General features: G+C 40.9%; 1 protein-coding gene and 1 pseudogene across 2 annotated transcripts; one reads left to right on the top strand and one right to left on the bottom strand.

The window, feature by feature from the left end:
• The first annotated feature begins 429 nt into the window (after positions 1–429).
• On the top strand, positions 430–19299 carry tmod2 (tropomodulin 2). 2 transcript variants are annotated; one of them, XM_085458119.1, is made up of 10 exons: positions 430–450; positions 7838–8057; positions 9138–9294; positions 14793–14915; positions 15266–15340; positions 15427–15557; positions 15634–15741; positions 15822–15965; positions 16104–16248; positions 16829–19299. In XM_085458119.1, the coding sequence occupies exons 2-10, from the start codon at positions 7932–7934 to the stop codon at positions 16858–16860; spliced, it is 1041 nt and encodes a 346-aa protein (XP_085314245.1). In that variant the 5' UTR covers positions 430–450; positions 7838–7931; the 3' UTR covers positions 16861–19299. The 2 variants fall into 2 exon arrangements, with proteins under 2 accessions (XP_085314245.1, XP_085314244.1); XM_085458118.1 differs by lacking the exon at positions 430–450 and adding an exon at positions 2341–2453.
• LOC146718963 (uncharacterized) lies at positions 11116–11944 on the bottom strand (annotated as a pseudogene).
• Positions 19300–26749: the final 7450 nt, after the last annotated feature.

Raw genomic sequence — 26749 nt, forward strand, 5'->3', positions numbered from 1 at the left:
GTCTCTCCCCTCTCCCCCCCCTCTCTCCCTATATATATATATATATATATATATATATATATATATATATATATATATATATATATATATATATATATATATATATATATATATATATATATATATAAGTAGGCAGTGATTTCCTTCTGATATAACAGAAGGAAAGGGTGTAATTTATTTTAAACGTGTACATAGATAGCAAAGTCTGGTTAAATTTAAACCTGGCTATTCGGAGTGTTTTATGGTCTCCTTTCTTTGTTCTGTAGCCTTTTTAGATACTTTCCTTTGCCTGTAATAAATTCTGCAATGGCACACATATAATGTGGCTTTGTGTGTGGGAATAGCAGCTGTGTGACACTGGACGCTATTGTTCACTTTATAACAGCAGGCGTTGTGATGCTGTGGAGAGCTATAACGACTGATGAATTCATGAATGCATCAAAAACACTGGTAGGAATATTACAGTGGTGTTTAGTTATGGCTTAAGTTTGAATGTGCATTTTACCAGCTGGTTTGTCTTTCGTTTTTTTTCTGGCTATACTGGTTGAATTGTGTCAGTGTCAGTGCTGGGAGCCACCTGACAGCATCTGTAAGCCTTTATTAACCTTTGTTTATTACCAGATGCTAAAGCAGTGAGGCTTATTTTCCTCTCAGATAACATCTGTGCAAAAATCCATGTGAAACCTGCTCCACCCTGCATTGTTTTGTTTTTTAGAGGAAGGCGCTCATGTCTGACACCACTGGAGCAAATCATAACGACAGCCAAGTGCTCTGACACCAGTTAACCCTCTCTCAGGCATGTGTTGATGAATGAAGAAAAACTGATTGCATTAAAAGCCATGTTCCTCTCTGCGCCTCAGTGCAGCTCAAATTCTTGAGCTGTTTATCTTAACAGCTTTAGCAAATAGGGAACCGAGGCATGTCTCAGCACCCTCATCTTTTGCTGAAGTTTTTGTGTTACGGACAAGGCATCTTATAAAACTGCGTGTACAGTTTTATGTGAGCCAAGAAGGTACAAACAATTGAGCAAGGTATGGCTTTTAGTGTAGTTTTTCCTCAACAGCAGTAAGTGTGAAAAAACTGACAGAGTGAATGGGATGTATGCAGGTAAACTCCAGATCCAGATGAGCTGATTGGTGGAGCCGTGGGGAAACTGTCTGAAAAATAATATTGATACGAAGGAGCTGGAGCCGGCAACTTTTTTTTTCTTTGCTAAGGTCTTTAATCATGAAAAGTGCATGACACACTGGCAGACCGAAAAGACCATTCAGTGAAAATACATGCTTAAGAGAGAGACCTGCTGCTGCCTCCTTCCTTTGGGTCCTTAGATGTAGTTTATCTGGACATCACTTGCCTCCGCTATGACGCCCAGACAATCAGACAAAGACAAAGTTGGAGTTATTCTGTATCTTTGCACAGCTATCTCTTCTTCTCTCACCCTCTCCCCCTCCCTCTCCTGTTGTTACTTCAATCATGAAACTGATCAATGATAAGCTGATTGGCTTTTCTGTCGCAAGTCCCGTCTCCCTTGTTTGTTTATCGCTCACTTTGCGCAAGACAGAGGAAAACAGCGGGTGTCCGCTGTACAACAGCAGCACGTTTAAGCTTGATAAGCTGTTGTTATTGTGAATTTATTTAATATTACTTTCTAGTATCAGCTGATGTTTGCTGGAGCCACAGCACCACACTTTTCATTCAAAGGCTTTATGGCTTTTCTGGTGGGCCGGTCTCTAGTCAAAATGCCCGATTTTTTGTCCCAGTCCAGCCCTGGTACACAGTGTAAGCTTTGTGCAAATGCTTGTGTTTGCATAAAAAAAAGAGAGAGAGTTTGATTTGCACCAAAATCTAATATTAGTGGAACAGTGACAATAAATGATAAAATATAGAATAGTAAGTATAATATACTAATATGATTCTAAATGCAGCCTAGTAGAATTTCATCTTAAATGAACATGCCCTTAAAGTCTGCAACACATGGTGGAGTTTACTCATTTAATGTAAAGACGTCATATTTAATTATCATGATGAGCAGCAGTGGCAATCATCCAAAGCTTATCTCAGCGTCTCAGTGCATTTCAATTCTTGTCCAAATTTGGTCAAAATAATACCTCTTTTTTATTTCATTTTTAAATATATTTTTGTTTAAATAGAGAAATTTTATGTTACTTTGTTTATTTTATTTTACTCTATTTATTATTTTATTTCAGTTTGCCTCCTCCATATTTCATATGATTGGTCTCTTGTAGGAGAAAGGGCGGGTTTATTAGTGCCATTGGTTGAGGCTTGGGATACTACCATCCTATTCGTCCAACCAGACGTTACTCATATACTGTTCGGTTCCCTTTTCCTGTGTTACCGCCCTTACCCTGAGTGAGGAGTCAAGCACAGAAGACATCGCATTGGGAAGACTGGTGCTATTTGGACATTCCCTAGCTAGGTCCCATCAGCCTCAGGTAAGGAAATAGACGACTGTTTGAGGTTGGAAATCACTCATCACGAACAACTGTATAGCTTTGCCTGCTGTCATTTGTAGTATGTTCACTGTGGCTGCTAAACGGCTAGCAACTTGAGTGAACTGCAAAGGTTAGCGCGTTAGCTTCTACATTTCATCGGACTGTTTCCCATGGTAGTGTCCGTCCGATACGTGCAGCTAAGTTAGCAGAGCAAGTGCCCCATGAACCGCTTGTTCTGGCTTGAACTGAAGTGTGGCGGATTTTGCTAGGCGGTGATAATTACAATCATTATGGCTGCTGTCAGCGTGGTAATCATAAACATGTCAAGAACGGGTTAGCTAACGCCATTCCGTAGCCCGCGGTGTCTCCAGAAGATGAGACCAGCTAAGTTTTCACCAAAAGTAGCATATTTGATATTTATTATGTTAGTAGTGCTGTGTGGTATGTGGTGTAACTGCAGATTAACCCGGGTCTTCTCTCTTCTGTATGTATGATTATTGCTAATGCTATGCAGAATGTAGGTCCAATATAATGTGAGCTGCCCATCCCTGCTAGCCAGACAAATAATTAGAAACGCGGTATGAATAGTGCCTGTGTTTCTCTATTTGACCGAGACAAGAGTTGTTTGTTTTTGTGTTTTTTAAAGGACATACCTTTGGTGGGATGGCTCACACCATTGTTAGAGGTTAAGGGAAGACTTTGTACTTCTTGTCATCAAAGTGCAAAGTCATTTTACCTGTGTCGCAAGTATTCTGACACATTCTTTGCTCAAGATTTAGCGTGAGGGTTTATTGGTGTGTTCACAATGGTAGTTTCACCAAGCAGGACTCAGTGGTGAATGAAGGGTGTGGCCCAAGACGTCAGCTTGGGTACTTGTGGTTTTTTGCCTTTAAGCCCCAGGGCAGGAGGCCTCCTTCCTGGATCTGAGAGTCATGCTTTGTAGCCAAATAATAATGTTGTGGTGGTTGCTGAATTGACTTTTCTTTTTTTTCTTTTTTTTTTTCTTGAACTGCCACCACTGCAGTATTGCAGATAAACTGGCTTCTCAAATAGGTTTTGTTTACCCCGCATACCTTTCACTGAAGGGTGAAACCTGGCTCTGAGCCATGGTAGTGAATGGTGGCTTTAGTTTTTACAAAGAAGTGATGAGTTTTCTTGAGCCTGTATTCATACCCTAGCCCCCCGTGAGCTGAAGGCTAGGCCACTCCTTGAATCCGTTCTCATTATATAATAATGTGGTGTGTCTGGAGTGTGCGGGCAGGTCAGAGGGAATACACAAATCGTGTATGGTTGTTAGAGTACCACCCCACTTCCTGTCTCACCCTTGTCCACTTTGTAAAGGAGCTGTTAGGAAACATTGTGTGAGTGCAAAGTTTTGTTTTTATGACTTAGCTTTTTAGCTATTAAATAAAAATGAAACTATTACCCTGGCAGTATCATATTTCAAACACTTTTCTCCTTTTCCTGACTCTTATATCAATGACTGTTTTCACTTTAATATGCATAGTAATATTTCAGTATCAGTGTGATCAAGCCTCTCTGTTTTCTCTCTGTTCCATCTGTTTTCTATCATTTCAAACACTTTCAGGCACCTGGAGAGACTGAACACACACACACACACACACACACACACACACACACACACACACACACACACACACACACAAAGTGAGTAACAGCAGGGTGGAGAGAGGAACAGCAGAGCGTAAAACTGGAGGAGAGTAGGTGGGAGGTGGAAGTACAGAGTTGTCTCCCATGAGTAGCATAGCTGGGTCATTCTAACTATAGTCTTTTTGTGCTGCAGTTAGGGTGGTGTTCTGTAATAATGCAATACCAGTCAGTGCTTCCTGTTCATCTTTAGGCTGCAAATTACTATTTGTGCAGCTTCTGCCTGCTGAGATCAAACCCATTGTGGCAAGAATTACGCTTGACTGAGATGAACTTAATGTTTTCTTGTAGCTCCCATCAGGTTATAGCATTTACTCTAGGCATATCTGGGGTGGTGTCTAATAACGTATCACAGCAGGTACGCAATTAGATATCAGACGCTGTCACTTTTGGAAAGAGGATAGTGCCCCACATTTGGCCTGAAACTGAGATAATGCTAAAGGTAGAACCAGATATTTTACATTGCACTCTCTCCATTTGTCTTACTTAATAATATCCTGAAGAATGGGGCCACTACTCTTGCTGTAAAATTGGAGCACAGAGTAGTTCCCATGAAACTTTGGTTGAAGTGATACAGATTCTCAAGAATAAAACTTTAGTTTAACTTTGCAGATGTCTCCTGCAGGGGGGGAGACCTCCAGGTGAATTTACATTAATAATAATAATAATGGATTGGATTTATATAGCGCTTTTCAAGGCACCCAAAGCGCTTGTTATATTTATATGGGTCTGTGTGTAGCCTGAGTGGACAGGCGAGTGTAGCATGCAGGCAGGTTTGCAGTGTTGTTGGCCTTGAGCCATCTGTTGTTCTCTTGAAGGATTAGCAGACGAGGAGGTGAAGGAGAAAGGAATCAGTCAGATTGGACTAATGGATCCTTCCAGTGTCTCCAGCTCGGCCTGAGCTAACCTATTGTTATCATTATCTCTGTCTCCGTGCTCCATTTCTTTTCTGTCTGTCTTTTTTCTAATGTGTTCAATAATCTGTCAGTGAAGTGGAAAGTGAGAGAAAGCTGGATAAATAGTGTTAGGATTCCAGAACAAGTAAAAGGAAAGACATCTGCAAAGCCATAAAATCAGGTTATACTCCCAGCCACAGAAATGCCTGTTTCCCCCACACTCGGTGTTGATCATAAAAATGCACAATAACCCTCCTCCTCCAGAATGAGCTAAAGCTTGTGATGATGTCACGAGAAACGTATCCTAGTGCCATTCCATGATCGCAGGCCAGGCGACTGTTGTATTTGGAGCATGCAGTGTGATTTTCATATGATTTGGATGCATGGGATTTTTTTTTTTCCTGTCCTGTGACATAAAATCTAAAAGGTAGACTGTGTTCAACAAAAGTACTGTTTTCCTCTCATGCAGTTTCTTGGATTTTCTTCCGTAGGTGTTTAATTTGTAAAAATGAAATTTATAAACTTGCATGACGACTTCACCACCTTACTGTTAGCAGTGATAGGATTGATTAGCATAGAATTGAACAAGATAACAGTGTAAGTGTAGATTATTACATTTGTGAGCTTAGATTTTCCAGTCATCATTGAAGACATTTGAGCTTCATCTGCTGGAACTCACACTTGTGAATGCCCGTGCAATGACTATTGCAGTCATTTCAGAAATAAATGTGTGTAGCCGTAGCACAGTAATGGAGGAGATGGGGGGGATAATTAGATGAGGACAGAGCCTGGATTGTTGAGACAATGAACTGAATGGTGTGAGAGACACCGGCCTTGTTGGACTCCTCGGGAATTCCCTTGATTGGAGAAACTAGCCAGACAGCAACGGGGAGCACATTGCATTGACTAAATCTTCATCAATAGTGTGACGAGGAGATGAAAGATTTTAAAATATTTCAATGAAGATTTTTTTAATTTTCTCAAACAAAACAAAATCTGTTATGTTAAACAAATGAAATGAATATTTCTGGCAGGCTTGACTTTTGGCTAAATTGTTATAAAACAAAAGACGTGGTAGTGTCTGTAAATGATTTGGCTCCAAGTGTTAGTTTGATCCTTAAAACATACAAAAGCAGCAACATTTGAATCACAATGTTTATTACAATTTTTTTTTTTTTTTTTTTTTTTTTTTTTTGTGGCAACTAAATCATTTCTTTGAATGTGCACGCACTTGTTCTTTTTCTGTAGTGCTCAGTTACACAAGGGAAAACAGAGGTTGGAAAACATCCTGTGTTACCTTTGAAATTGTTACTTTGAAGAAGGGGGACCCAGTCTGAGACCACTCACAGTCAGCTGTCCCCAGGCTGACTTTGGTGCATCAAGATGGCAATAATAATAGCAATAAGATGGAGACAGTCTGTTGTCAGTCTGCAATTAAATGCCAGCTAGCTGGTAATTAAAATTTACATTTGGTCCTGACATTCAGAGTCCAGCCAGAACTTCGAAAGCAGAAATTCCTCCACAAGTAGTGACATTGTTACTGCAGAGTGGCAATTTAATTGTAAAATCACAAAGGAACTCAGCAGCCTTATGTTTATTTAAGAAAAGAATCAGAGTGCAAACAGCTAGCAACCAGAGAGTCGAGTCTTCGATTGCAAAGAGAAGCATCAGAGACGAGTCGTATCACTGGCACAGATTGACTCCGATTGGTTGCATGAGCAATTATTTGCAAACCTTCACCAGCCTGATAGTGATTACAGTCTGAGTCAGACTGCGATTGTCTGGAGGCAGGTTGCCTTCCACTGGGCGACATGTACAGTTGAGTGTGTTGCGCATTCAACATCAGGATGACTGTTGGTTAGTACAACTGCAAACATTTTTCTGGTTACCAGGAGTTTGCTGTAATATTTTTGGAAAGTGACAGTCATAAATTCTTATTACAAACTTGAGAATCCGGTCAGAATGTAATAATGGATGTGGCACTAATCTATAGGTAACAACTGCAATGAGGTTCCTTGGTTTATTTGCTTTTACACTACTGGAGCAGCCACGAAAGAATGTCTGTTCTAAATATACACTTACATGCACAGTTGCTTTTCTTGCAGAAGAGGGGCACAACTGTTTTTTCTTTTCACTGTGACAAAAATCAGTTGTTTTAAAAGAATACAAGTTTAAGTGTGTTTCCAAAAGTGTACACCAATTATTTGGAGAAGTAGCATCTGTGGAGTCCTGCAGGGAGTTTGGAAAATCACGAGGTCGCTCTGTGTTCGGACTGTGGCGTGGGAGAGGAAACTGCCTCTTGATTTTATTTGAAAGGACACACACTCAGTCACTAACTCCTTCGCTTATCTGAGCTTTATTTAAACTTAACTGCAATGTTATGCTCAGCCTTTCAGTCCCAAAAGACAAAGAGACACATGCATTTCCTCATTTTTATTTAGAAAAAGCTTCCTTTATTTCTTCTTCTGTCTTGATAGTGTTTTATAAACTTTCTCAAAATTTTCATTTGCAAAGAGCTGTAGTTGATCCTTATGGGATTGGTCAGATGTTTTGTCCAAGCCTGAGAAAGTTCTTTGTTCCAGCTCTGTGTGTGTTGGGTGTGTGTTCACCCATCATTACATCATCCCAAGGCCTTATTATCCAGCCCAGCTGTGATCAAGTGTTTGTTTATCTTATTGCTGTGAACCATCTTTATCTCAGTTAACGACATGCAAATAAAATTGTCTTTTTGTGAGTCAGCATAATAAAATGAAATGTATGCACCATCCAGCGCTCATCACTAATTTATTTGTGTGTGTGTGTGTGTGTGCTTGTTTTCAGGTAGTGTCTTCCTGGTTTGGAGCAGTAATCCCGAGAAGAGCAGTGTGGCTGCGGTCTGGTGTTCGGTGTTGCTTAGCAAGCTATAGCTGGTACCATGGCGTTGTCCTACAAGAAGGATCTGGATAAATACAAGGATCTCGATGAAGATGAAATCCTCAACAAACTGTCGGCAGAGGAGCTCAAACAGCTGGAGACGGCCCTCGAGGAGATGGACCCTGAGGTCAGGGCTCGATGCAGGTTGGAGGAGCTCCAGGGCTCCTCAGTGGGAGGAAGTTCATTTAGAGAAAGGATTTATTGAAAGGGATTTATTGGCTTATCTCAAAATAAAATAAAAAAAACACTATGGAGACACAAGTGGGTCATTAGATTTGTTAAATGACTAATCGTTTTTCCAACTTTACGTCTCTTGTTGTGGTTGTAGTGCCAAATGGCGCAAAGTAGACCTGGTTGTGACAGGTTAATGGTTGGGAAATTTCCCCCCTGGAATGCCTTTAACCTCACTAATTCACATGTAATGGTGGGTTTTTTTCTCGTGTGCTCTGACAGTCACTTCCCACTCCAGTCTCTATGGTTTGGAAAATAATTTAAAGCTGCAGCGGCTCAGGCTGCCAAGTCTTTGTGAGAAGAGCTGTACAGCGTAATGAAATCCCCTCCAAGCCCCTGGACGTTTTCTTTAATTTCCATTCAGTGAGGCAAATCGGTCTACATGGCGACCACACGGGGCCCACAGGAAACAGTCAGCAGCAATGGGAAAATAATCATTTCTGGGTCTCATGTCGGTGAAGAGATGAAATCTCATTTGGTGTGGATGCAAAACAAAGCACTGAATTTTGTTTGTTGCTGTGTGTATAGATTAACACACGGCCTTGTTTGCTCTCTGCCAAGTTTTTATTTTTTATTTTTTATTCACCCACAACTAAATATTCACAAGCTGCATTTTTGGATTAATCAAGTTCAACTGGTTTTAAAGTATTCTTTTACTTCCTTTTTGAGCAGCTTGTATTTCATGTTTTAATTTCTCATGTGACTGTCAAACTCCTGCTTCTGGCAACTAACACAGAGGCCGGAAGATGCAGAGGATACACTAGCAGAAATGTTTTTTGTTCTTTTTTCTAACAAATGGTGCCAAATATTGTTTAGCTTGGATTGTGCAACTTTTTCAATGTGTGGAAAAGGCTTTTAAAGCCTGCTTAAATGGATTTGATGAAAGTCTGGTCAAGGAGTTGTGCTGCGGCTTCATTACGGTGCATAAGTGCACTGAGGTCTTAAGCTCTAATGTGGCTCCATGTCTTGTTCCCAGAATGCTCTTCTCCCAGCGGGTTTACGTCAAAAAGACCAGACGTCTAAGACAGCTAGTGGACCGTTCGACAGAGAACGTCTGCTCAAATACCTGGAGAAGGAAGCCATGGAGTATAAGGACAGAGACGATATAGTGCCTTTCACTGGAGAGAAAAAAGGTGGGTTGTTTTTTTTTTTTGCTTTTTTCTCGACAGCGCGACCAACTAATCACCAATAACACCGGCAACAAGGTGCTATTACATGTTAGTGCTGTATTACTCGGGGGATGGAGATTCAGGGTGCACCTGCAGACCTAGCAGTAATTACTCTTCACCTGTGTTTGCAGATATTATTAAGACATGCTTGCACTTACATATAAGCATGTCTGCTCAGCATAGAGCAGTGTTGGGAGGGTGTGCTAATACTAAAGAAGGGAGGAAGGATTTTACATTTTGAAACTATGTTTTAATTGATGCTTTTAATAGATATGTTTATTTATATGCAAGCCTGAAACATATTTTTGAACCATGTTGGCCTGAAGTATACTACATAGAGTATAGTATATATTATACTCTATATAGTATGTACTGTGCTTGAACTCACAGCATAGTAGTATGATTGTCTGCCAAACCGTATGGGTTTAATGTCAGACTGATATATCCTAATCTTTCCGTGTGAAACTTGTTCTGATGGGTTTTGTGACATACTTGTGACACTCTTATCCACCTCTTAGAGGAAACAAAAGGTGAAATTCTTTATGTGGCAAAAAGCCAGAAATGCAGACGAGTGAGTAGAGTAGAAACCTCAGTGGGAAAAGTAGGAAAGTTTTTATGAGATGAAGCAGTTCCTTTTGTCGGGATCTCCACAGATAGGAATCTGAAAGCTACTCCCTCACCAGAGAGGAAACATGGACTGATGTGTTCCACTGACCTTACCATGGCCTCTTAGGAAATTAGTGTGTGCGTGTGTGTGTGTTTGCAGTGACAACATGGAAAACTCACATCACTGTGGTTTTGTGGAATGCAGCTGATTCTCTTTTCACTGTTAGACTCACCCCCTGCTGATAACTAATGTGGTCATGAGTGTTTATGTCTCTAGTTTCAAACTTCACATAATTTCTGAGAAAAACACTCAGTGTGACTCCATGGTAACCATTTTTAACCCTCTCGCAGCTGAATTTGTTGTAGTTGTTTTTGTCGCTTCTCCATTATCCATCTTTTCTGTTGTTTATTCCTCTGTCTAAGATGTGTTATCTGTAGATAACGAGCAGATGATGTATGATCGATGAAGCTACTTTTAGCTGCTCCCTTATTACAGTTTTTCTCAAATGCTAAAAGACATTTCACAAATGTTTCCACCATGTTCCCCAATGTCTAAACACAACACCCTTTTCTAAAGCTACATAAACACAACCACACCTTCCCACTGCAAAACTCAAACTTTCACAACAAAAGAGCAGCTTGAAGCTTTCAAAAATGTAAACACTATACACATCATTACACACTACAGCAAAACAATTAAAAACACAATGCTCAATTTGTGAGAAGGTTCTTTGTTTCATAACTGCCAATGCATATTTTTAGAAACTATACAGTAACGGATCGTCGTAGATCTCTGCAGAGGATTAGGCATTTAGATTTGTGTTTCATATGAAGAGTATAAATCTATAGGAAATCCTGCATGTACGTACACTACTGTAACACAACTCAATGCAAAAACAGAATCTATTGCACACAACAGTACTCTTGAAAACATGATCAGGGTGTGAAGTTTTTTTTAATTTACATTATTCACACCACAATCACTGTGCGGCATCATGTCGCTGAGCTGCATCGGGCCACATCACCTCATCCACATCGCAGGCTATATTGTCTCTTGCCAGGCACCGCGGGAAAAACGCCCTGGAATGGCAAATCCATCTTTGGAAGGCCTCCGCTGGGATGTCAACACAGGCCAGCTCCATTGCCCTTAGGAGGTTGTCTCTTGTGTATGGTTGTCTGTCATAAACCTTCCATCTCCACGATGAGAAGAACTCCTCTATAGGGTTCAGGAAAGGGGAGTAGGGTGGCAGACAGACGTTTAAAAAGTGGTCACTGTTGGTGGTGAACCACTCTCTGATTTGGTTTGTTCTGTAGAAGCGGACATTGTCCCAAATGATCACATCAATGTGATGTGCGGGCCTAGGATGGTGTTGGTGGTGGTCCAGGAGGATGTCCTTTAGCTCCTCTAGGAAGGTGAAGAGACGTTGGGTGTTGTAAGACCCAAGGACAGCATGCCGGTGGACAAGCCCCTCCGACCCATGGCTGCACAAAGGGTAATATTACCCCCCCCCCCCCCCCCCCCCCCCCCCCCCCCCTCTCGGTGATGGCTCTTTGGCCAATGATGTTACGGCCTCTTTGCCTTCGTTTCTACAGGTTGTAGCCAGCCTCATCCAGGAAGAGGTAATCATGAGGTCTGGCCATCGTGTCCAACTGTATTATCCTCTGTGAAAATGTGAAAGTGCACAGGTGTTCAGAACAACAGTCAATCAGGTAGCACAGTATTGTGCAGAAGTAATGTAGGCCACTGAGCAACACAGTATGTCCACTAACTGTACTGTGAACATGGATGTAAACTTACTTGCACATACTCGTAACGTAGGTCTTTGTGTCGCGCAGAGTTGCGCTCAAAGGGAACCCTATAGACCTGTTTCATCTGTGTCTTTTGGTGCCGGAGAACTTGGTCTATTGTGGCCAAGCTGACATCGTCAGTGCTCTCAAAGTTGACATTATCGGCAATGACTTTGTCTCTGATCTCCCAGAGTCTGATGAGGTTGTTCCCACGAACCATATCCACAATGAGGGTTTCTTGTGCCGCTGTAAATATAGCAACCCTCCCACCTCTATGTGGCATTCTTTCAACTCTACAGAAAGAAACATGTGTTGTCAATTGACATGTGTTACAATACAGTCACAACTGATTTGAAACCAATAGACTACTTTCACAGGTTTGTAAAACTGTATTGTGACAGAGAAAGCAATAGAGTTCAATACCTATTGTGTTGTCTGAATGCCCTGATAATGGTGGCCACGGTGAACCTACTCAGGTGTGGACGGACTCTTAGTCCTGCTTCAGCCATTGTCATGCCATGGACAATGACATGGTCAATGACTGTTGCTCGCATCTCGTCCGTAATGATGGCGCGAGGTTGTCTTGCTCTCCCCCCTGGACCTTCTCCTCTCTCATGTTGGCCTCCTCCTCTTCCTCGTTGTCCTGCTCCTCTGCCTCCTCTCATTTGAACTCCTCTTCCTCGTTGGCCTGCTCCTCTTCCTCCTCTCATTTGAACTCCTCTTCCTTGTTGGCCTGCTCCTCTTCTTCCAGGGCCAGCTCTTCTCCCTCCTCTGCATCGAATTCCTCTTCCCCTGACTCTGCCTTCATCCGTTGTGTTTGTTTGGAATCTTCAGCATACTGTGCACTCTGAACTTGCTTTTATACATGTGGTCACAGCATTAGCAACAGGTGTCTTCAATTTTGAGTCGTTGTGTGTAATGAATGACGCCAGGTCATTGTGTTCAAATATTGCTGACTGTGGCAAGCATGTTGCATCACATGAGCTTTCATTTGAGAATATGAGCAGAGTTCTTTTGCAGCTTGTGTTTTAGCAAGGAAAGATGTGTTTAGATTTATGACAACGGAGGATTGTGTTCTGTGAATTGTGTCTTCATGTGACATGTGTTTATGATATTGGTAAATGATGGCTAGATTTAGTAAATGTGTTTAGACAACTGGTTATTTGGTTTAGAGGGTTGGCTTTTGTAACAGTGTAGAGCTCCGCACTTTTGATTTGGCAGATTTTTACACCGGATGCCCTTCCTGACGCAACTCCAAAGTTATTTGTGCCACCTCCTGGGAGTGAAGCATGGACTATTCAGTTGTTAGGCGAAAGTGTAAAGCGCTACACTGTGGAGCGGCGAAGATGTGTGATCGATAGAAGCCTGATAAGCATTTTGTTTGCTTAGGTTACAGTGGAGGGCGTTACTGTTGCACCAAGGAAAATACAAACACACAGCAGATGTGTTCCACATGCTCACAGTGCTCAGTTTTTCTCATGAATTGCTTTCAGAGTTGAAGCATATGGCTTTAAGCGTCCATGTAACAAAGCTATACTGATGTGATACTGCAAGTCAACTAAGCCTATTACTACAAATTCACTGCTCATGATAATAGTTCAGTTAGTTTAATTATTCTGGTTGAATACACACTAGTACAATGTGTAACCTGGGTTAGCCTTACGCACCCAAATAACAAGAGCGAATTGAATAGCTGAAAACAGATGGACAGACGTCCAAAGATTTCCTATATTTATTAGTAGGTATACATGTTTTGTACTGTTTTTGCTCATGTTCTGTAATTACCTCTCCGTGTTGGTTACTGTTACCTGGTTATGTGGTGAGCAAAGCCACATGATCAGAATCATTTGGAAGAGATAACAAAAGCCTGCGGTTTGCTGTAAATGCCGGCGATGGTTTGCAGCTTCAGTTGACCTAACCTTACCTGCTGTATCTGTGATGTTAACTTTGAGTTAGTAAATAAAGTTTTCATTTGTAAACGGTGATAGTGATAAACTGCTCATTTGTAGATGTTGAGATTTTTTAACAATGCAAAAACAGATTAGTGCACGAAGACGGTGCCTTCTGCTTTAAGTTACAATTGAAACCTGATTGGAGAAACATGCCTCCCTTTGACACCTATTAGATAAGTTACTGCTAGAATCTAGTATTTCATGGGAGAAGCTTTTTGAATGAGAATCGATTTGAGCCAAAGATTTTATTTCTTCTTCCTTCTTTTTTTTTTTGAGGCACGTATACATTACTATCGTCATCTTTTATGTACAGTCCATGTGAATGCCTTTTGAGTTTTTAAATCCAGTTTTAAATCCGTCGTTCTATGGCCCTGGTTTTTCCTTGTTTCTGGCGAGTTGAATTTCGCTCCAGAGGGACTGGCACAGGATGCTGCCTGATGACTGTATTTAATGTTTGTTGGCTTTCAGGAAGTGCCAGTGCACCCCACTAGGGACCGGTTTGAGCAATTTGAGCAGCTTGACTGATTTAGGAGGGGGAGGGGGGGAAATGAAGGGCTGTTCCCGGGGTGTTTTTGTTTAAGAAGACGGGCAAATGGAGAGGCAACAAATGGCACCCACTGGATGGTCTCTCTGCCCAGTGCAAGTGTTTGGTTGCCCCAGCAGTGCAGTTTAGATTAGACTCAAGTCATTGTTCCATGACTTCCTTTGTGCTTTCCGTTTCTTCCCTCTGATGGGTTACCATGGCAATACTGTAACTGTCAATGCGGTCCAAGTTGAGCGAGTCTTGTGCACACTTAACCTCTTGTAAGAAATGTAACCAGTTTAAAAAGTAATTCGCAATTTAAAATCCTTTAGTGACAGTCAGTGTCAGTGTAACTACCGTAGTTGCTCTTAAATGAAGCTTAATATGCTGCAAGGAATTGTGTAGAAATGGCCTAAAATGAGACTGTGATACATCATCCATGGTCCCAAAACTTGATGTTAAAGTAAAAAGTAAGTAGGTCTAAGGGAGTTTATTAACAGTTATGTGTTTGTTTTGTTTTTAAATAGAAAAGTATCTGTTTTTACTCGACTCCTTTGAAATTTGACTGAAGTGTTCTCTTTGTTTGCCCACAGGTAAAGTGTTTGTTCCTAAGCAAAAGCCAATAGAAACACGTAAGGAGGAGGTCACGACCCTTGATCCAGAATTGGAGGAAGCGCTCTCCAGTGCCACGGATACGGAGCTGTGTGATCTCGCAGGTAAGAATGAGAAAATACTTCAGAGAGTCTTTGTGGAAAGGCTTCAAAAACACAAGTGTTTAAGTGGGTGTGATTGAAGACAAGGCTGTATTGTAGTGGTGGGAACTTTCTCTGGGCTCAGTCTGTGCTGGGACAATAAAACACAAGCTCTTTTCACTCCTTTACTGTGTGTCTTGATGGGGGGAATAAAAAGGGCATTGAGCAAAATCACACCAGTGGCCTGCTATGCCATTTAGAATTGGTTACTTTTGTCCACACTGGAGAACATGCATGCATACATGTATCCATGTATGTTCTGGTCTGTGGTCTTAGCCTCAGTCACTGAAAATACCGTCTGCTTTCGTTCGCAGCGATCCTGGGTGTTCACACACTGGTTACCAGTAGTCAGACATATGATGGAACAGGAAGTAAAGAGGGTTACAACAGTGAGTATTAAACGTAATTTATCCCAGTTAACTCAACTATTCGGAAGAGAAAAATCTGCTGACCTACACTTGCGTTTGTGTCTTAGATGTGGTAAAAGGGGAGAAGATGAACCCAGTGTTCGATGAGCCTCCCAATCCCACTAACGTAGAAGACACTCTGCAGAGGGTGAAAAGCAATGACAGCACCTTAACAGAGGTCAACCTTAACAACATTAAGGTATGTAGAAACGTGCGTGTATGTATATGCTGGTCAGTCCCCGGACCAATGGCAGTGTCTTTGTCTGCTTTTCCAGAACATTCCGATTCCCACGCTGAAGGACTTCGCCAAATCCATGGAGAAGAACACGCACGTCAAGAAGTTCAGCCTGGCAGCCACGCGGAGTAACGACCCAGTCGCTGTGGTGAGTGGTTGATATGCTTCTCGTGGCTTTTGCAGACACCTGAGAACTTCACACTCACATCTTTGCCTTCTTCCTCCCAGGCGTTCAGCGACATGCTGCGGGAAAACAAAACATTGCGAAGTTTGAATTTGGAGTCCAACTTCATCACCGGGGCAGGAGTGCAGGCTTTGGTTGATGCATTGCGAGACAATGACATGCTCACAGAGATCAAAATAGACAACCAGGTACAGTAACAATTAGCTCAGAAGTTCCAGTAATGGAAAAGGAGGAAGGGGAAATTTCACACCTGTAATTTTGGTTTAGCTGAACAAGCTGTTGTATTTTTTTCTCTAATGAACTGTATCTATTTGTGCGTACTGTAGAGACAACAGCTGGGTACTACCGTAGAAATGGAGATTGCTAAAATGTTGGAAGAGAACAAGAGCATAGTGAAATTTGGCTACCACTTCACCCAGCAAGGGCCCCGATCCAGAGCTGCCGCAGCTATCACCAAGAACAACGACCTGGGTATGAACGCAGCACGCACAGACTCGACACTCTGAGATTTGTTTAAACTCGCAAAAGTCGGGCGAGCCGTTTCCGCTCCCCCCCCCCCTCCCCCGCCTTCCTCTAGTCATCTGTTTTATGGGAGTGTGATGACATAGTTGAAACATCTGTTCAATATCTCACTCCGCAGTGACGACCTCTGCTCTCTCTTTTAGCTCCTCCTCCAGACAGAGTCGTGGTAGCACAGGTGTGATGCATGGGTGTGGCTCCCACGTGTGTCAGTGCATCAGTGATAACGGAGATTAGTTTCACAGTATTTGAATGGAGCGTTCACCATATTAACCGTGTGAACATTGACACTGCGTGATATGCAGCTTTGAGAGTGACGACATCTCACTTCTTGTTTTCTGCACATGCTGACACACACTGTATAAATAGGTGTACATTTTAACCACACAGCTCATGATGACTCACTCAGCGTCTTCATGATGAACTAACAAGCCTGCGTAGGGTTAAGATTGTGTAGCATGTTTACAGTTGGTTTTATTCGTGTGTTCTTTAAGTCTTTCACCTCTCGTTTTATTGTGCTTTTCCTCTCCAGTTCGCAGGAGGCGAGTGGAAGGGGATGTGTAGGGACGCCACGACACCAGTCTCCCAGCCAATCCTGTTTTTCATCTCATTGTGTGGAATAATTTCAGCCAATGCCCTGGTCTTTCTCATCTCACTGTGTGGAAACTTTAGTCTTGTGCCAAACTGCGGGGCAAGGCATGCTAAACCTGAACATACATCTGAGAAGAAGGGAAATAACTGGAATTGCCCTCTCCGTACACATGTTCATACTTATATGTTTATTATTATTATGTTGTTATTGAAGCTGTAAATCTTAGTTTTTAGTCATTCATTTCAGCTGCTCCCCCTTTTTTTGAGCCTTTACATTCTTTCCCCACTGTTTACTTGCTTTGTTTCCCGTTTTTACAATTCTACAATTATGTGAGCTACCAACAAGTACCAACAACATCAATAACAGCTCTATAAAGACAGTAACTAATGGTGACCTTTGTGTCCTGATAGCTTGCTATTGAGGCTGAAGCGTCTTGTGGAATTCCTGTATTGATTAAGCACTCATCAGAGCGATACAGAGAGCTCTGAAGTTTAGTGATGACTTTAGCTTCAAGAAGTGATGTCATTCAAGGCTTGCCTAATCTGCTAGAGACACAGTGGTTATTGCTTGGAGATAAATACCAGACTGCTGACCTGAATGCCTGACTATACAGCTGAATGTTAGCATTGTGAAAACAAGGGCTGTTGTGCAGTGTTGTGCAGCGCGCTTGGCAACAGTTTACATGAGCAGGTGTTGTTTATTAGAGCTGCCTTGTAAAGCCAGAAGTACTGCTGAGTTGGAGTGGCTAACAAGGCGTGCAAAAAGTGCACCAGGTCTCTTAGCCAGTGCTGGTACTGTACTGTCAGCCCCACTCAGACTGTATATCAAAGATGGATATAGCCACTGCAACATTACCTATTGTTTTATGCAGTCTCATATTTTTTAAAACCTGAAAACTGGCTAGTCACAAGGAGGGTCCACCTTAAGTTGTATCCTTATTTTATATTCATTTTTGATGCAAATTTACTAAATTAAAAATTGTGTTTTATTAAATAGGATGTTAACATAGCCATTGAGGCCACAAACTTCAGCTCCCGTAGGCAGTAAGGTCATTTTCCTCATAGGCTTCTATATAATCAGATGTTTTCGAAAACGGAGGGGTTGCCCCCTGCTGGTCATTAAAAAGGATTCACGTTTAGGGTTCTTTCTTCACTGTGTCCATCTACATGTACAGTCTATGGTTTGATTTGAAACACCCTGCAGTAGCTGTTGGCTCGCCCCTCGTATAAAATGTATACTTTATCAGTGCGATATTGCTTTACTGTTTTATTCTATGATCTTGTTTTGATACGGTTCAGTTTCTGTTGCTAGTTTTTGTGATCACTTTATTTTCTTGACAGGAAGTTCTAACTGTTTTGATATTTTGGAGTAAGCAAAGCTGCAGTTGTGCTGTAAATGGACCGTGATATTATTGCCAGTCATGGCTATTAAGGCCTTGACCTGCTCCTACAGATGTCTGCTTAACATACTTGGTTTCACTGATGCTTAACCATGCCAAAGACTAACACATGCAGTGCTTAAAGTATCGATAGTAGACATAATGGTTACTGGCTCAGGTTTGGCTTTGTGACAGAGAGATTTACATCATGGCGTACAATGGTTTTACTTTTTTTTTTTTTTTAAATGTGTGATGTTCACAGCGGCATCTTCTTCGAGCAGTCCAATGAGGTGCGAGGAAGGTTTAGCAAAAGGTTTGCACAAAACTTTCTACTTTGACTTCTCAGGTTGCGACTGTTCGTGAAATGTTTCTTTGAACTACATCTCACTTTTAACTTTCCACTCAAACTTCCACACTCTCAGCAGTAAGAGGTCACTTATGAAATATTAGATGACACCACGCTGTGTGCGCATCAAGTAGACTTTCTTTAGCTCGAGATGGGTATAACAGGACTAATTCAGGAGTTACTTGAAACTTGTATATACTGTTTATGTGTAATAGGAACAATATCCTGGCATGAAGTCATCACCTGTGAACATCATGTTTCTGTTGACCAAAAATGTTTTCATCAGCCTCACATTCCTCACAAGAGCTGTACTGTTTTTATATCCATGCACTTTTTCCACGAGCATATCTGCTTCTTTTTTCCATTACTGTTTTTTCTCTTCCTGGTGGACACTCTGCTAAAGGAGAAAACTGCTTCCTTGCTTCAGCTTGTTAATAATACTCTGATTCATAAAAGCTATATAAATGATAAAAAATGCCATCTCAAATTCAAAGTGTGCACGTACACATAATGTTATATGTGCACCACGTGAACCTACAAAAGTCACTGCTGAGATTTTTTTTTTTTTGTACCTTAAATCAAAACCCAGGTGTTAATGCAAGGATTCTGTATTATAAGAAAACCACAAGACTGGTAAAACGCACTGCTGAATATAAAACAACTTCAATAATAAATGTTTTTACATAATTTGTCTGTTCTGGGGTTTTTTGTTGTTGTTTTTTCCTCAGCATAAATTACAAAACTTTTGCACAACATTTCAGGAAAGCTGGAATATTAGATGCCTTGTATTTTCTGTCTGCATTTGGTCAGACTTCCAGCCATCTTGTTTATACTGTGCTTCCACAGGCTCGCTCAATCTTACAAAAATCACCTAAATTAGAGTAATGGTTAGCATGTGTTTTAAGCTATTTAATTAAACCCAAAGGGGAGAGAAGTAAAGTAAAACAAAAATGAGAGGCTCACATGGGGAAGGTACACAGTGACATAGAGACAAGAGAGAAAGAAGCAAACAGGTCCAGTGATGGTGGAAGATGCAGTACCACACACAAAAAAAATAAATATATATATATATTATTAATGTCTCATTAGTGTCCTCATTAATATGTGCTTTTTTGCACCATCTAGTGGTAACAGAAGCACGACAGCCTAAGTAGTATTCCGCTGCAATGACCGGGAGGAAAGTGCAAGTTTTATGTCAAATTTTATTTTATAAAAAATTTGAAGAAAAAAGAGCTTAGACAGAAAGAATTTCACAACATTTAGATGATTTAAATTGGACTTTATTTTATCTGACAGATTTCAGAGTCCGTTTCTCTGTCAAGCGCTGAAGATTTGTTTAAAAAAAAAGAGGTAACTCAAAGGTGGAGGTTAACTAACCTTGTGTAGAACAACCAACTTGGAGATAGAGATTATATTTCACCTTAGTCATCGGAATTTGATCAGGTATGCAATCCTGTGATATTAAATTTCTCTTAGTAAAAGGACTAGTCAATTTCAGTCTCATTACCCTTTATGTCTAAATCTTTATGACATGTAGTAAAAATGCACTAATCACTTTCTTGAAAAAAATAAAGTATTATCAGATGCTGAAGATTTAGCAGAATTAATGAATACAAAATCAGTGCTCTGGTGTTAGGAGGTTAATATCTCTCGTTTATTTTGTTTACCATCTTCTATAGCAAAACTACCTCATGTTTACTTTCTGTCAATAGTCAGTATCTATAGTATTTCCTTTATATTATTGTTCCAAATGTTTATAAATGTTCAGAGTTTTGTCATTACAGATCTATATTTTGGGACTTTAAAATATCAAATTGGGACTGCATCATAAAAGGAAAACATTGGATAATATGTAAATTATAGCTTATTAATGTGTACAGTCCCTGTTAAGTAATCTTTCAAATAAAATGAATATTAAAAAAGAAAATTACCTTGTTGCACTATATTAAATGAAAGATTATAGTGTAAACTGTGGAAGAGAGTCAGATATGAATGATAACTACGTAGTGGTGTATAGTGAGTAAGGAAGGAAGGAACTGCCTGAAAGAGCAGCTTCAGCAGAGGGACAGCAAAATCCTGATCCTGAAACAGAAGAAGGACAGTCTGTCTGCCGAGCTTGCACAGCTTCAGAAACACGAGAAACCACAATTTGTGTGCACTCTGCCTAAGAGTACACTGGACGACCTTATTCAGGTAAGGAAAGCATTCCTAACCGCTGTGTCTGAAAATCAACTTTTAAAAGAGGATGTATAGACAGCCAGACAGCAAATCAAACAGCTTATGGCCCAAATTTCACTGATGCGCACTAAGCTGGACCAGTGTGAGATCCAAGCTGGAGAACTCACTGACAACTCAGTGTCACGTGAAGAGGAACAGACTTGTTCAGATCAGGAAAAGACCAGAAACTTTGACCTTGAGATGAACCGCCTTAAAGAGCAGCTTCAGCAGAGGGACAGCGAAATCCTGATCCTGAAACAGGAGAAGGACAGTCTGTCTGCTGAGCTCGCAAAGCTTCAGAAACATGAGGCTTCTTTGAAAGAAACTCTGTGGAATGAGAAAACACAGAGAGAGAATCTGGAGGAGGACAAAAAAGTCCTGGAGGAAGAAAATTTAATTCCTAAATTTAATTTTAAAACCATCTTCCTTCCCTAATCACCAACTGGCCGCTGCAGATCGCCACCCCGTCCCGGAGCCTGGTTCTGCCAGAGGTTTCCCTCTTTTTAAAGGGAGTTTTTCCTTCCCACTGTTGCCAAAGTGCTTGCTCATAGGGTTTGGAGTTTTTGTGCATTATTGTCTTGACCTGACAATATAAAGCACCATGAGGGAAGTGTTGTTGTAGTTTGGCACTCCAATTACAACAGGACATTTTAAGTTAAGAAACAGTGCAAACCGTCAAAACAAAATTCCATAAAATAAAATAAAAAACTTGGAATTTGTTCTTCATTTCATTTGCTGTAAATTTGCTAAGACTGTAACATCAGATTAGAATCGTATGTCTCAAAATAATGTATCACAGCATCATCCTGTAGGCAAATTTGAAGTGGATGTTTATGTATGTGTGTACAAACCAGTGGTGAAAAACACCGGAGATACGGAAAGTATGACCGGTGTTTGAGGTTAGCTGGTTACATTTGTTTAGATATTCTACTTTTCATGTTCCAGATCCCCAGAATTGATATTTTCACCAATGGTCTTTTCTCTCTTCCAGTGTGTCATGCACTTTTCAAGATTAAAGAGAAAAAGAAGTTACCGGCTCCAGCTCCTGGAAATGCATATAGCCTTCATGTCAATATTATTTTCAGACAACAATTAATTATTTTAACTTTTAATAAAAAGCCTTCTGTCTGGTTTTAAAATTACAGTAGTCCAGCCTAGAAGTACAAACCGGATTCCAAAAAAGTTGGGACACCAAACAAATTGTGAATAAAAACTGAATGCAATGATGTGGAAATGGCAAATGTCAATACTTTATTCAGAATAGAACATAAATCACGGAACAAATGTTTAAACTGAGAAAAGTTATAATTTTAAGGGAAAAATATGGTGATTCAAAATTTCATGGTGTCAACAAATCCCAAAAAAGTTGGGACAAGGCCATTTTCACCACTGTGTGGCATCTCCCCTTCTTCTTACAACACTCAACAGACGTCTGGGGACCGAGGACACCAGTTTCTCAAGTTTAGAAATAGGAACGCTCTCCCATTCTTATCTAATACAGGCCTCTAACTGTTCAATCGTCTTGGGCCTTCTTTGTCGCACCTTCCTCTTTATGATAAGCCATATGTTCTCTATAGGTGAAAGATCTGGACTGCAGACTGGCCATTTCAGTACCCGGATCCTTCTCCTACGCAGCCATGATGTTGTGATTGATGCAGAATGTGGTCTGGCATTGTCTTGTTGAAAAATGCAGGGTCTTCCCTGAAAGAGATGACGTCTGGATGGGAGCATATGTTGCTCTAGAACCTGAATATATTTTCCTGCATTGATGGTGCCTTTCCAGACATGCAAGCTGCCCATGCCACACGCACTCATGCAACCCCATACCATCAGAGATGCAGGCTTCTGAACTGAGCGTTGATAACAACTTGGGTTGTCCTTGTCCTCTTTGGTCCAGATGACGTGGCGTCCCACATTTCCAAAAAGAACTTTGAATCGTGACTCGTCTGACCACAGAACAGTCTTCCATTTTGCCACACTCCGTTTTAAATGATCCCTGGCCCAGTGAAAACGCCTGAGCTTGTGGATCTTGCTTAGAAATGGCTTCTTCTTTGCACTGTAGAGTTTCAGCTGGCAACGGCGGATGGCACGGTGGATTGTGTTCACTGACAATGGTTTCTGGAAGTATTCCTGAGCCCATTCTGTGATTTCCTTTACAGTAGCATTCCTGTTTGTGGTGCAGTGTCGTTTAAGGGCCCGGAGATCACGGGCATCCAGTATGGGTTTACGCCCTTGACCCTTACGCACAGAGATTGCCCCAGATTCTCTGAATCTTTGGATGATGTTATGCACAGTTGATGATGATAACTGCAAAGTCTTTGCAATTTTTCGCTGGGTAACACCTTTCTGATATTGCTCCACTATCTTTCTGCGCAACATTGTGGGAATTGTTGATCCTCTACCCATCATGGCTTCTGAGAGACACTGCCACTCTGAGAAGCTCTTTTTATAACCAATCATGTTGCCAATTAACCTAATTAGTGTTAATTGGTCTTCCAGCTCTTCATTATGCTCAAATTTACTTTTTCCAGCCTCTTATTGCTACTTGTCCCAACTTTTTTGGGATTTGTTGACACCGTGAAATTTTGAATCAACATATTTTCCCCTTGAAATGATACATTTTCTCGGATTGAACTTTTGATCTGTCATCTACGTTCTATTCTGAATAAAATATTGACATTTGCCATCTCCACATCATTGCATTCAGTTTTTATTCACAATTTGTTTGGTGTCCCAACTTTTTTGGAATCCGGTTTGTACTAAATGCATCAACTAGTTTTTCAGCGTCACTCTGTAACCGGATGTTTCTAATTTTAGTGATATTGTGCAAATGAATGAAGACAGGTCTACAAATTTGTTTAATATGTGCATTGAAGGGCATATCTTGGTTAATAACAACTCCAAGTTTATTCACAGTGTTACTGGAAGCCAAGATATTGCCCTCCAAAATAAGACTAAATCTCCACATTGTGTGTGTGTGTATTTCAAAACATTATGATGTCACCTCTACCTTTTGGATATCTTTTTTTGTTGTTGTTGTTAACCAAGTGAGTCCAAGTGAATCTTAGTCCACCCAATTTTTGTGAAATGCGGTGGTCTGTAAGTACAGCACCATGAAAATTGACCTGATTATGGCACCAGAGAAAAGGTCATTGGATTACCAAAGTCAGCAAGTCATCTCTGGTTGGCCCAGTGTCTTCAGGGCAGCCCATGCAACTATTTTTGAGATGTGCCATCAAACTAAATTACTTAAGTCAGTAATTTAAACTCTGGCAGATCAACCAAAATATATCCTGACATCACAGAGCCCCCCCCCCCCCCCCACACACACACACCCCCACCATCACCACAAAAAAAGGATACCACATTTACTAAACTGCATAACTCTCTGTGTTGCTACTAAATCACAGATTAAAAACTGACATGCCAAAATCTCAAGTTCAAAGAGTATTTTTAATGACTGACAGATGGGCCTTTTGGTTTTGGAGGAACTCTGGGTGGTGTGGAGGTATACGCCCTTTAATAAGATCCAGTTTTAAGACTGTTTGCACATGCCCAAAAGATGATGTAATCTGCTAGTACATGACTCCATCCCTCTCTGAGTTTCCTGTGCCAGAGTGTTGCGGTGAGCTGCTGTCAGAAAAAAACTGCACTGCCAGTGTGGCCGGGGGGGGGATGACTTAAGTGTTTCCACTATGTGAGGATAGAGGGAATAAGCTGGTTTACGGCATGTCTAGTTTGAAAGCAGAAGGCTTTATTTCAAACTCAGAATCTGAATCTGAAAGTAAACTGTACAGTTGTGCTCTTATGTAAGTACAGTAAAAATCTTCCCTCAGACCAAAACTATTAATAAGTGCTGCCCCCGCACGTGGAAAAAACAGCATCTAAAACTCAGCTTCTGTTCTCTGTCTTTATCACAGGCTGTTCAGAGAGTACTGCCTTTAAAAAACGCCTTTGTTTAGTTTCAAGAAAATACAGGGATTAGTTTCTGGCAAGCCATGAACATAAAACCCCAAAGCAGATGTTACCTGTCACCTCAAGCTTGGTTCAAAATCTGACTCCAGTATGCATCACTCCATGTCACACTCATTATTGGTTAACAAAGCCTGATAAAGCAAAGTTTGCAGCTTATAATGAATATAAATATAGAGTGGGAGAAATAATTATTAGACCTCCTCCTGAATTTGTAAGTTTGCTGACTCAAAGAAATGAATAGTCTTTGATTTTTATGATAGTTTCATTTTAATTGAGGGAGACAGAAATAAAAACACATTTCTTTTTTAGCCACTCGTGTTTTGCACTGGCGGTATGTTTTGGCTCATTGTCATTCTGGAAGACCCATTCATAACCCATCTTCAGTGTTCTGGCTGAGGGAAGGAAGTTCTCATCGAAGATTTAAAGGGAGATTTTTACTGAAGTTGTTCCGTAAGCTTAGCAGAAAAACAGACCCAAAGCATATTGTTTCCACCTCCATGCCCTTTTGGTCATACTTAACTCTTCCTGCAAACATGGCAGGTGGAGTTGATGCTGAAGAGCTTGATTTTGGTTTAATCTGACCACAGCACTTTTCCCCAAGCCTCTCTTTTACTGGAAAACTCAAGATAGGCCTGTACACGTACCTTCTCCACAGGACACTGAAGGATGTCACTCTATTATAGCACATTACGAGTGGTGTTCACTTCATGCTTATATTTTGTACCTCAGACTTCCTCATCTTTCACAAACACACTCTGTTGTTTGCTCTTTAAACAGGTGTGTTCACCTGCAGTTGTCAATTTGATTTTCCACCAGAATGAGAACTGTAATTAGCCCTGCGAGCCCAGAACAAAGCTCCCAGAAGTCCTTATCCATTCTGACCTTATGCAGTCATTAAACAAAGGCCTGCAGATTACAAAGGAGAGGAGAGAACAGGAAAGGCACTTGTACTGCATTCACAAACTTCAAACTTATTGTAGATAGGTACACTGAATAAAGTGCTACCTACCACTATGTTTATTTTAGAGTACACCATATTCAGTTCCTAACAGGTTAAAAGGCCCTCTTAATCTTAATTGCAAGTTAAGCATTGATACTGTATGTAACTAGAACAAAGAGGGCTTTGATGTTGTCCTTCAACACGGGCTCATACCTGACCCACCTGACATGATTATGTAATAACTAAGAGTCTGTGAACTAAGTGAGACGAAATAAGTAACATGTGCGAGTACGTGTTTGACAAGAAACAAACCATATCTTGTCTTATCTCCAGGTGGAGCAGACAGATCAGGTTATGTAAGAGATGTTGGAGAGAATGTTTTTACATCTCTACTAACACTTATGTAAAAATAGCTCTAATGAAAAATAAAAAGTGCATCCTGTCATAAATGTCAGCTTTGCAGCCACAGCAACAGTGTACTTTTAGATTCCTTCTCTTTCGTGTTAAAAATAGAAGTTATGTCATCCTCATAATGTGAGGAACAATCTGCCGAGGGAGACTGCCAGTGCAATTCCTGTTCAGGGTGGAAAACTAATCATAAGCAGTGCCATAAACCAGTGGGTCGTTTGTAATAAAGGTTTGAGAGGGCTATGGTGCAGACACTGTATGTAGGAACACACCCTCCTGGCTATTTGTGTTTCTCAGTGTGAGTGCTATATCATTTTTACTTGAACTGTGGTTCTGAAACTGTCTTTCACTCTGTCTGTTAGAGATTTTTGGGGCACCAAACCCTCCCAAACAACCTGTTTATTATCAAATCAAACCAAGCCAAACAGATCTCATTACGAAAAGACTCTACTAAGAAATGCAGAGTGAATTAGAGGTGTATATGCAGGGGTTCAGAGGTCACAGACGCCCTTTTTGGTTTCAAAAAGTCGTAGGCTTTTCTTGTGACTAACTTACACCCCCTGGTGGTTGAAAATATATGGCACTTGGCGTTGGTGC

This window comes from Copadichromis virginalis, linkage group LG1 (genome assembly GCF_057382275.1).
Source record: "Copadichromis virginalis isolate Kocher_CV1m ecotype Utaka linkage group LG1, C_Virginalis_male_GT1.1, whole genome shotgun sequence".
NCBI classification, from domain to species: Eukaryota; Metazoa; Chordata; class Actinopteri; order Cichliformes; family Cichlidae; genus Copadichromis; species Copadichromis virginalis.

Coding starts and splice junctions, on each gene's coding strand:
- tmod2 (XM_085458119.1), top strand. CDS start 7,932: ATGGCGTTGTCCTACAAGAAGGATCTGGATAAATACAAGGATCTCGAT. Junction 8,058..9,137: donor TCGAGGAGATGGACCCTGAG/GTCAGGGCTCGA, acceptor TCTTGTTCCCAG/AATGCTCTTCTCCCAGCGGG. Junction 9,295..14,792: donor TTTCACTGGAGAGAAAAAAG/GTGGGTTGTTTT, acceptor GTTTGCCCACAG/GTAAAGTGTTTGTTCCTAAG.